The sequence below is a fragment of the Diprion similis genome, chromosome 10 (genome assembly GCF_021155765.1).
Source record: "Diprion similis isolate iyDipSimi1 chromosome 10, iyDipSimi1.1, whole genome shotgun sequence".
In the NCBI taxonomy this organism is placed as follows: Eukaryota; Metazoa; Arthropoda; class Insecta; order Hymenoptera; family Diprionidae; genus Diprion; species Diprion similis.
In genome coordinates this window covers 14,257,118-14,268,639 of record NC_060114.1, presented here as the reverse complement: position 1 = coordinate 14,268,639, position 11,522 = coordinate 14,257,118, and the positions used below count along the sequence as shown (strand labels likewise).

General features: G+C 38.7%; 2 protein-coding genes across 2 annotated transcripts; both read left to right on the top strand.

Annotated features, from left to right (window-relative positions):
* The first annotated feature begins 6,708 nt into the window (after nucleotides 1-6,708).
* Nucleotides 6,709-9,241, top strand: LOC124411249 (UNC93-like protein). The gene is made up of 6 exons (XM_046890287.1): nucleotides 6,709-7,138; nucleotides 7,207-7,493; nucleotides 7,555-7,777; nucleotides 7,909-8,068; nucleotides 8,171-8,438; nucleotides 8,560-9,241. Exons 1-6 carry the CDS (start codon nucleotides 6,876-6,878, stop codon nucleotides 8,817-8,819), a joined length of 1,461 nt encoding a protein of 486 aa, XP_046746243.1. The 5' UTR covers nucleotides 6,709-6,875; the 3' UTR covers nucleotides 8,820-9,241.
* Nucleotides 9,242-10,002: 761 nt separating this feature from the next.
* Nucleotides 10,003-11,322, top strand: LOC124411260 (protein dj-1beta-like). The gene is made up of 4 exons (XM_046890301.1): nucleotides 10,003-10,206; nucleotides 10,482-10,643; nucleotides 10,816-11,005; nucleotides 11,097-11,322. Exons 1-4 carry the CDS (start codon nucleotides 10,120-10,122, stop codon nucleotides 11,222-11,224), a joined length of 567 nt encoding a protein of 188 aa, XP_046746257.1. The 5' UTR covers nucleotides 10,003-10,119; the 3' UTR covers nucleotides 11,225-11,322.
* Nucleotides 11,323-11,522: the final 200 nt, after the last annotated feature.

Below are 11,522 nucleotides of genomic sequence, written 5' to 3'. Positions count from 1 at the left end.
AAAGAAAAAACGTGCAAGTTATTAAAAGTGGTAAAAGTTGAGGAAGTGGAGAAAATACGAGCAAAAGCCTAATAACAATTGAATTATTGATTATTTAATTTGCGATGATGCAGTCAAAGAAGTTTTATGGTTGTACACTATTATTATAAATAATAAAATACAAAAATGAAAAGAAAAAAAAAATATAAATAACTTTTAATTCATTCTATCGTTCTGGAGATTATTTTAAACTAGCAAAATCCTTGGAAATCAAATGTGATGTTGAAATAATTTATATTTGTTCTTTTGTATTTTTTAGTTTTGTTGTTTCATTTTTTTCTCGCTTGAATTTAAGTAGCAACAAGGAACTCTCGAAGAAGCTTGCGACTGAGACAAATATGTTTTTGTAATGCGTATGTCTATAAATACACAAAATTCGTACGTTATATGGTTAGTGCACATACCAACAATAATTACATCAACTATATCAGGCTCATTTTGAAGTTGTTAGGGAATTATTGCTTAGGATTTGCTGAAATAAACGTGTTGTATTTCTTATAATATCGTTGTGTCTATTTATTAATTAATCCGACTATAAACCCCTTTAATTTAAACTCATGGCGTTCTGCGTCTTTTCATGAGAAAATATCGGAATAAGAAAAGAAAAAAACATTGTATCATAATGTAAGGAATACTATAGCTTTAAATTTGTGAAAAATTAGGTAAGCTCAACTTCTGCGAATAAATATTGCTTTCGAAAACAAAGTAGCGGAGACTGTGTTTTGGACGACTTTCTCGGCACTCTTCTCACACCGCGTTTAGGTAGTGACACATAAACATAATTACATTACTTTAATTTTCATGTTTAAATTTATTTATTCTATCTATCTGTGATTCAATTATTTCTCTGTTCTACGTTCACGGTTGAATGAGAGCAAAAGTTGCGTCACTGTAAAATGCAGTTCTAGAAAAATGATAAATAGAATCAATTTGTGCGTGAGAATTGAGCTTGCAAAAACTGGGAACTATAATATCTCGCTACCGATAGTAAACGGAACAACGAATCGATCAATTCGAACTTTTATAAATGCTTCAGACCAAAGCAAGCTGAAATTGATCAAAAGTTATTTACTTTGCACCGAATTCCATTCTTTTTTATTCTCAGTCTCAAAAAGTTCGCATCGATCGATTCAATTCAGTTTACAGCGGGAAGCGAAATGTTTAACGAACCACGACAAGAAATTCGTTGGCCGAAACAATATCCAATTTTTAGATAGATTTCGCGCCTACTTTCGTGAGGTAGGATCACAAAAAACAGTCTGTAACACGCTTATAAAAAGATGTAATCGAATGCGACGAATCGTCCGGGATATTTTATCTACTGTACAACAATAGGTTTCAATAACTCTGCAGGATGTCACGTGCGATTAAATATAATGAGGGACAAGTACTTAATTCTGCAATTTTGAAGCCGTTCACGCTCGACGAGCGAGTCGTTTGGTATTTATATAAACTCATGGACACAAGCGAAGAAGCGGCATTTTTTCTCTCCACAAACACGAAAATTAATGATGCGTCTGGCCTCGACGATTTTAAAGGATCTCGAACTTTTCTTTAGCACGTGGGTCGAAAACAACGTCAATTGTCAGGCTGAGAATGCAGCCTCTCACTTTAGCTTTGTTTATCGGTAACGCGTTTCCATATTTGCCGTTTGCGATGTTGAAATTCATAATCTGATGGCTGTATAAAGAGGCATGTAAAACAGCGGCCTCGGCCTCGAACTGCAGGTGATACATTTTCTTTCCGACCTTTAGTAACGCTCCTTTCACAATGTATTGACACTCCGGATTCGATTATCGCATAAACGGTTCCAGTGTATCAAATTCAGTATCCCCAGTTGTTCAATTTTATTATAAAAATTCTTTTCCTTGTCAAATCGCCGCACAAATCCGGGCCGTTTTGGCTTATCGTTAGAGTTTATTAATGATGCTCTCGCTTGGTCTCGCATGTATGGTGCTGGTGCTTGCGGCAAAGTCGTTTATTGCTGTTCGCTACATCCAGCAAACATAGGCATTCCTATGTGCATATCGATTTTTAGAGAATTTTTTTGGAGAAGAACTTTTAATTTATTGAAATAAAAATTTGTATACGCGTTATAGAAACTTTTAACTGTATTTTACCATTTTTTATTTGTTAAAATAATTATTTTGAAAGCTGCTATAGCTGATTTCCGAGAGCGCCTCTAAAAAGGCGTCTTGCGGTGAGCACAATTTCTCTGGACTGAATAATATAGAATAGAAAAACCAAAAATAATTCGGTAATATATTCATCGTAACGCTATACTCTATATCTTGTCCTCCTATTTCCATCCAGCCTTACGCCACTCGTTACCGCCCTTACCTTGCTATTTCTATTCCCCACTATCCTGGATTCTCGCTCCTTTCTCAAGCTCAGACCACACTCCGATCCCAACGTTCTAACAAACAACATCAAGCCCCAACTTCTGTTCTCTAAAAGTCACCTTACCTACTCTTCAAAGCACTTTGCCAACTTATTCTTCCCTACTCCCAAATTCTAATAAAGCTTATACATAATCAAAAGTAACCCTTCTCCATTTCATTATCCTTCCTTCCATCATTCCCGGATCGAGGACAGCGACGAGATCGGACCCAAAGGCACCCGAACCAACATGTCGGGTGGGTATAGGAGGTATTGACAACCGCTCGTCAATACCATCCGTCTATACTGTAACATCTGGTGACAGCGATGGGATACGAACCCACGCCTCCGAACAGATTGGTGGAACCTTTCTCAAATACAAGTACAAAATCTGCTGACATCAGTGAAATCTGTCGTGCTACTCTCGACGAAAAATCAACGAACTATTACCAAACCCACACGAGAGTTGTAAGAAATTCTCCATGACAATTATTCCGAGGACTATATTCAGTCCTCTGAAAGTTCAAGTCAAGTGCAAGTGACCACGTGCCACATCACCGATATCGTCGAGATACCATAAATTTCGGCGACTTACGATCAGCTCAATAAACCGCAAGAGACCCATCAGCACCCCCGACGCCCTCGACAGACCACAGACGAATCTACGAACCCGGCCCCGCTAAAATACCCAAAGATCTCACAAACCACCTATCACATGATATCTCTGATTCTTATCTGATCTCTCAGATGATGAATCCAGTGACAAAGAAACCGCAATGCTTTTTAAACCTCCCCCCTTCATCCCACCATTGCTCCCGGTTCATACCTGTCCGAAATGCCACCGAGACACGAATTCTTCTACAAACCCTGGACCACATAAGAGACCACACCTGAGCAAATTTTCGGATTCTCTAACTAGCTCAGATGACCTACAAACTCCAGAGACGAACTCAGAAGTTGATGACGTTAATTCGGTTACCGATTTACCTAGCTCCCCTCACATTCACAACCCTTCCTATAGCGATTTCCTTATAGAATGCGACACGTTCCCTCTTACGCGTAATAAATATATTAAAGAAATAAAAGCTGACCTATTACAGCAAAAAGATAACTTGGCTCACTGCATATTAGCTGATTGCCAAATGTCAAAAGGAATCGTGTCACAGCTAAGGGAACGTAAATTTATAAATTGCGAACAACTCAGAGAATTCAATCCGACTGTGACTGCCGTTATTCCTACCGCTCACGGAAATCGAAAAATTTATAATCTATTGACAAAGCCAAAGTAAAATGATAAACCCTTACAAATTCTCGTTATTAAGTAAAATCTCTAAACTGTATACTCTTGCTGCAAATTCAGGAGGACACGACATAACCTTCGCTTGCGTGATGCAAAACTGCAAAACTCCAATTCCCTACTCGCTATGCCATCTCCTACCCCTACCTAGAAATTAGACCATTCCCCAATGACTGGTCTCCTCCCACTTCGTCGCCTCTCCGAGCTCAGTCGGAAATTGAAATGACAGAACTAGGAACGTCTAAACCGCGACAGCTCCCGCGTAAGCCGCTCCTTGACCAGAGCCTTAACGCCAGCTCCAACTCTCCACATTTGGAACTAATTAGCCCTCTACCACATCTGCAATTATATTCTTTCGTTGCTTTATTTTACCACTATAATCTGTAACGATAACATGGATATCTATTATTGTATGAACCACATTATTATAGCGACATTACTATATCAATATCAATTATACATAATTCAAAATTATACCATACTGCTCTAAGTTAACTATATACCCTTTTTACCATTATAATCTGTAACGATAACATGGATATCTATTATTGTATGAACCACTATATTATAGCTACATTACTATATCAATATCAATTATACATAATTCAAAATTATACCATACTGATCTAAGTTAAATATATACCCTTTTTACCATTATAATCTGTAACGATAACATGGATATCTATTATTGTATGAACCACATTATTATAGCTACCTTACTATATCAATATCAATTATACATAATTCGAAATTATACTCAAACACATTTACAATGCTATGTACTACAGACTATTCCTGGCGAAGTGATCACCTATCAGTCACTCGATACCCTTCTTCTCCTCATTCTAAACATTCGCTCGCCATACCTCAACGCGAATGTTTCCTTCAAGGGGGGACGTGTTACGTCCGTCGTCCCGCCATACGTCTCCCCCATATTCTTCGACAACTACTCGCCTCTACCGGCCTTCCTCATCGTAATGCTATACTCTATATCTTGTTCGTCCATCCAGCCTTACGCCACTCGTTATCGCCCTTACCTTGCTATTTCTATTCCCCACTATCCTGGATTCTCGCTCCTTTCTCACGCTTAGACCACACTCCGATCCCAACGTTCTAACAAACAACATCAAGCTTCAACTTCTGTTCTCTAAAAGTCACCTTCCCTACTCTTCAAAGCACTTTGCCAACTTATTCTACCCTACTCCCAAATTCTAATAAAGCTTATACATAATCAAAAGTAACCCTTCTCCATTTCATTATCCTTCCTTCCATCATTCCCGGATCGAGGACAGCGACGAGATCGGACCCAAAGGCACCCGAACCAACATCTCGGGTGGGTATAAGGAGGTATTGACAACCGCTCGTTAATACCGTCCCTCTATACCGTAACATTGTAATTGATCGAAGGAATAAGCAAAATAATAATTTTTGGCAAAATGGTGGCTTCTGAAAAAACGAAATCGAGTTTCGACAAAAATTTAGGCCTTAAATTGCTTATAAAATGGAAAATATTTATCGGTGAGAAAAAAACCTTTGATTAATTACTGAAAAATATAATCAAAAAGCTTGTGTTAAAATCTGATACTGATCGGTTCAGCCGTTTCGGAGAAATCTTGCACATAGACTTCAAAAACACAGTTCTGAGAAAAACGCGTTTAAAGTTTCAACAGCACTTTACATATAGTAAATATATACAATATTTTCAACTTACATCGAGTTGTCAATATTTACCGGAGTGACAGGAAATTTTCTATGTATGTACTTGAATATATATATAGATAAATTACGAAAATGAAATAAATAAAAAAAACCGATTTTTTTAGAATTTTAACTGCACATGACCCCTTAAGGAAGTTATTTACCTCTGCGCATTCCAAAATACTATTTACGTGACTGGAATTTAAATTGTGGGCGCACATTCTACATTTATGGTGTTGTGTATAGTACATAGGGACGTCTTAAATTGTATATCTTATTTTTCTAAACCTCTCACGCCTCCATTTTATCCAACACATGTTTTGAACGTTACAACTGATGTTTCCCAGACTTTCCTTTTTTGGTAACATACACATTTACATGGGTATATATTCAGTGCGAAAAGTTTATTGATGGAAGAGATCTTTCGACAGAGGAGATTTAACACAATTCGCTTCAGAAAGCGGTAAAATCTCTTACAACTACAATTTCATTTATCGTTGTTTGTTTCACCGTGTTATAATATCCGTAATTATCACTGCACGCTTGAATCGCCGAGTGGATTTAAAGTTGCACAATTGAGCAGAATACAGCGATTATGATAATTCAATTATAGTAGTTATTTATCGTTCATGTTACGCCCAAGGAACCGCGTCGAGTGTTTCAAGAATTGAATTCTCATCCGGCCATCGATCTGACACAATTTATAATTTCATCTATAAACTTTGGATTCCCTCAGTAGCATCCAGCCTGTCTAACATCAATGATCATACGGCTTCTCGATTGCTATGCAATTAATCAAATCAATAATTATTAGATCCCTATGCAAAATTCAAGGTCAGCTTATACGTGTTATTCGACTTTCGAGAAGTGCCTTGACCGCCTTGACCCAATCCAAATTCCTTCGCTTCGCGCAGGCGATCCCTTTAAACCATTAGCGATTCCATTATACATGTATTACGCAATGTTCACGTTTCAGGAATTGATGCGTGACGAAAAAAAAACAGATAATCTTGAGTACATAATAATATGAAATTATGCGAGAACGGAGTTGCAGATCAGGTTCTCTTACCTTCTAGTTAGTCGGATCACGAGTCTTGAAGTAGTAGAATCGTACTGGTGGACTAATTGCCCTGTGATTAAAATTTCAAATAGCACAAACCGAGTTTCTTCCATGGTTTAGATACATTACTCACGGAATCTCGTTATTTATGACTAATCGCGACGTCTTAAACTTCCGCGACTCTTGTTAGACATCCACAGAAGAAATTAAGAGAAGTTCCAAAAACACGTAAAATCTCCGTACGAATCACTCTTTGGAAAATTTGAAAGAAACGGTTAACACTGGCGATTAAATAAACTAAATGTTATAATATGCGATAAATTGTAGAAACGTGGGAAGCTGTTGATACACAAGGTTTTCGTGCTCTGTAAAGAGAAGAAGAGAAAAAAAAACACCTGCAGAATGCCATCCAAGGAAAATATCGGAGGAAATTTAATCGACGTCAGAGATGGAAGGACAAAATTCCTGCCATCGGAACGATGGCGAATCATGAAAAACATACTAATGATCAGCTTCGCTTTTATGGTACATTTCACGGCTTTTATGGGTGCCAGCAACCTGCAGAGTTCCGTAAACGCTGACAAATCTCTCGGCACGTTCACCCTGGCTTCAATATACGGCAGTTTGATCCTGAGCAACATTTTTCTGCCCGTTCTTATGATAAGGTAATAATTGACAAAAAATCGGCGATAAAAAACATCAATGACCCATCACCCACTGCTTTGTCCTACAGCTGGCTTGGGTGCAAGTGGACCATATCTCTGACCTTTATCTCCTACATGCCTTTCATCGCAGCCCAGTTCTACCCCAAGTTCTTCACCATGATTCCAGCAGGACTTGCCGTTGGCTTGGGTGGCGGACCACTCTGGTGTGCAAAGTGCACTTATCTCACGGTTGTGTCCGAAGCTTATGCCTCCGTATCGGAACTGAGCGCGGATGTTTTGGTCACAAGGTTCTTCGGCCTCTTCTTCATGTTTTACCAAATGGCCCAGGTTTGGGGAAACTTGATCTCGTCAGCAGGTAAGGAACATATCGAGGAACAGGTGCAGAGATTGAAAGTTAAATTGAATCCCTGTTGCAGTATTGTCCTACGGATTGGAGGCCACGCCAATGAACAATACAATAAACAGCACCCTCGTGGCTGAAATTTGTGGGGCAAATTTCTGCAGAGCACAAGCCGGTGAAGAAAATCCAAATCTGAAACCGCCACCTGCTGAACGAATTCATCTGATCTCTGGTATTTACCTAGGATGCATGGTCTTCGCTGTACTCATTGTTGCTTTTGGAGTAGACTCTCTGACTAGGTAAACCGGATTTCACGCTATGTTCAGACGGTGTGAAAGGGCAAACCAGTACCGATCTTGTCACCATTCGCCACGTAAACGACGGTGATTTTCTAACTGTAACTTCAACGTGATGTGAATTTTCATTTCAGATACGACAGGGGCCGATCTGGATCAACTACTGGGAAGTCTGGACTTAAATTACTCGCTGTTACTTTAAAGTTACTGAAAGAAAAGAGACAGCTGCTCATTTTACCGATAACACTGTTCATTGGGGCTGAGCAAGCTTTCCTTTTTGCCGATTTCAACGCCGTAAGTAATCCAAGGAGTGAGTCAAGGACATGATAAATGAAATTTGTTGGTTTCCTACCACCTCAAGCAACTCACCAGTCGTTTATTTTTTACTGATCGCAGGCGTTCGTCTCCTGCGCGTGGGGTATGAGTAATATCGGTTACGTGATGATTTGTTACGGAGTGGCAAATGCGATTGCTGCTATCAGCACGGGATCCGTGGTAAAACTCACTGGAAGAACTCCGGTCATGGTATTCGCATTCATCCTCCATGTTGCGATAATAGTAGCACTATTGCTCTGGAAGCCGACACCGGAACAGGGAATTATATTCTTTGTGATGTCGGGATTGTGGGGAGTCTGCGATGCCATTTGGCTTGTTCAAGTTAATGGTGAGTGACAATTGTAGTTGGCTTGTTGAATTTAGAATCGGTTAAATTGCTCTCCGGATCTTAGTATTTTTACGCATCTTAATTTGTGGATAGAGAAATACCACTTATTATTCTTTTTCAGCATTGAGTGGCATTCTCTTCCCTGGCAAGGAAGAAGCTGCCTATTCGAACTTCCGACTATGGGAAGCAACCGGTTCAGTGTTGGCCTATGCTTACAGCCCCTACTTATGCACAAACATAAAGATGTACATTTTGTTGGTTATTCTCTGTATAGGAGTTACTGGATACGTAATTATCATTCGAACGGATAGAGCTACTTGGACCATTACAGATGAAAGGAAGGACTTTGAGCTCGTCGCGACTAGAGAAGCTTCTAGCTGATTAACTCCGTACTAGCACTATAGAATCGGTACGACTTACATGTGATAAATCGAATATGGTATTAAATGCATGGTGAGACTGCGGGCAAGGAAACGTTCCCAGGAAAGTACAATGTTTTAATACTGAGGAGAGTGTGGATCTTGGAGTGATATTAATTGGTTCCGGTCACAAGTTGTACGGCTCTAAAAAACTGGAAATCACATGTGAAAAATAATTTGAAAACACTTGGCGATATTTAAGCTAGAACTAATACATCATGAACCGTCATGAAGTAATTGCAGAAATAATTCAATTTTTTTGATCAGTTAATTGTATTGTGTATGTAAAGAAAATTATATTCTCGTAAAATTGTGGAAGGTGTAAGTGTATTCAATGGTGCCATTTGAAACCCACTGAAAAAACCATAAGCATTTTTCAAAATATCTTTAAACTAATTTTGTGAACATTCGATCAAATATTTCATACGTAATTCTTTACCTGATTACACACCAATCGGTAAAACTTTGCAAATGTTCATCTATGTATTCGTAAATCGTAAATCAAGGCGAATAATGATATGGATAATACGTTCACGATCCAAGTGATATCATACGAAAGAAAAATCAAATTGCTGCGTGTTCTGAACCGAGTGAAATTGCAAGGAACTTACAACGTCATCCGATGCATACTGATTCTACAGTTATATCTTTAAATAGATAAGATTTGATCCCTTGTTTGAACTCTTCTACTCGGTAACCCTGATTTCTAATTAGCACTTCAAAAAGTACTCCACTCCATTGAAAGGGGCGAAATCCGCCTGTGCATAGGCTATTGATATGACATCTACGATTGCTGTTTTGCCTTATGCAGAGATCGCATGAACCTCAAACAAATGCCGATGCCAAAATGCTGCACGAATTGCATATATACAGGCGCATGTTACCCTATGGTGTTCCTCAGAATGCGTATGAACGAAAAGATCCTCTGTATACGTGTATTTATTGACGTGTATTTTTTGTTTATCTATCAATCAATATTCTTTTCGAAAATCGCGTCGACTGAAGATTGTTCAATGAAGGTTCATTTAGCATTTCGAGCAGCAGCGTTGCGGCGTGCAGCACGGCGAGTATTTCAAATCGCACCTCAAATTCCCGCTCCAATCGTTGCGCGATTGTTTCCGTAATATTCATGCTCTATCTACGTCCGTCAGGCGATCAGCTGTCGCGGTGCCGTGCGTAGATGACCTTGGTTGAAGATTCTACTTCAGAGGTTAAAGCCGACACAAATACACGAAGAGGAGGAATTGAAAATCTCTTTCAAAATGCCGAAAACAGCGATTTTGCTCTTGGCCGAAGGCGCGGAGGAAATGGAAGCGGTAATCACCATCGATGTTCTTCGACGTGCTGGGGTACGAATGCATGTTTATTTTAATAGTATGCGACTAGATTTTACATCAACTTACCGGCGCTGAAGTATTATTATTGGTTTTTTTTTCAAGGTTAATATTCCATCCTCTTAATAATCTGTCTTAAACCTTAAATTCTTTAAACTGGACAAAAATCATTTGAAAAGAAAATCAATTTAATGAGTGCCTGCCTTAACCATTTTTTGAAGCTTCTATAGTGTTACAAAAAAAATGAGAAAATAATTGCACAGATATTACTGCGTCTCTATTTTTTTCAGATTGTAGTGACTGTAGCCAGTCTCGACAGCGGTAATGTCGTCACATGCAGTAGAGGTGTGAAAATCTGCCCCGACGAACAACTGACGGATGAACACAAGGATAAAGCTTATGATGTAGTTATAATGCCCGGTGGCCTTGCTGGTTCTCAAGCTCTGGCTAAAGTAAGTTCATGTATACGTTTCGTTTGCTAACAGGTATACATAGACAGTAGTAGCCTAAATGAGAAGTTTGAAAGGTGCAATAGAAGATATTTTTCAACAAAGCCTTTAATTCTTGCCTATTAGAATTGCAATTTCCGTCTGCTGTCTGAATACAGTATACTTTTTATAACAGTCGGACAAAGTTGGTGCCATCCTCCAAAAACAAGCAAGTGAAAATCGACTAGTGGCAGCTATATGCGCAGCACCAACTGCACTGAAAGCTCACGGACTTGCCAAGGGAAAGAAAATAACTGCCTACCCATCGATGAAGGATCAGTTGCAAGATGACTATACGTATATAGATGAGAAGGTGGTGATTGATGGTGAGAAAGTACACATGATCAACAAACTTATTACATACTACTAACTCGATGCATAAAAAGTAAATTAATGGACTTTTTTTTAATGGTTTAGGTAATTTCATCACCAGTCAGGGACCTTCGACGGCATACTTATTTGGATTGGCAATCGTTGAAGCCTTAATAGGAAAACCAGAAGCAACCACGGTTGCCCGAGGCATGCTTTGTGATGAATATAAGTAATTTGGTACTAAAAGAAGAAGCAAAATAAGAGATAGTTTTTCAGAAAGCTGTCTAGGATGATGAATGACAGGGTTAAATAAATAACACTACTTATATAATATTCACGTCTACTCCTTTTATTATTATTAAGATTAGTTTGACTCCTATACTTGGGAATTGCGCTAGTGCAAATGTTAGAATGCAAAATTCCATGTAGGTATGCAGCGATGTTATTTCAGTGATTTTGGGTGCGAAGACTTGTGGAAAATTTTACATCGTAAGAAGAAATGTATTGCGTTGTAGTGATGGAAATTTTTTT

Excerpts from the sequence above, each read along its gene's own strand:
- LOC124411260 (XM_046890301.1), top strand. The coding sequence starts at position 10,120 with ATGCCGAAAACAGCGATTTTGCTCTTGGCCGAAGGCGCGGAGGAAATG. Across the intron at positions 10,207-10,481 it reads ATGTTCTTCGACGTGCTGGG|ATTGTAGTGACTGTAGCCAG; the intron begins GTACGAATGCAT and ends TATTTTTTTCAG. Across the intron at positions 11,006-11,096 it reads TGAGAAGGTGGTGATTGATG|GTAATTTCATCACCAGTCAG; the intron begins GTGAGAAAGTAC and ends TTAATGGTTTAG.
- LOC124411249 (XM_046890287.1), top strand. The coding sequence starts at position 6,876 with ATGCCATCCAAGGAAAATATCGGAGGAAATTTAATCGACGTCAGAGAT. Across the intron at positions 7,778-7,908 it reads GGAGTAGACTCTCTGACTAG|ATACGACAGGGGCCGATCTG; the intron begins GTAAACCGGATT and ends TTTTCATTTCAG. Across the intron at positions 8,439-8,559 it reads TTGGCTTGTTCAAGTTAATG|CATTGAGTGGCATTCTCTTC; the intron begins GTGAGTGACAAT and ends ATTCTTTTTCAG.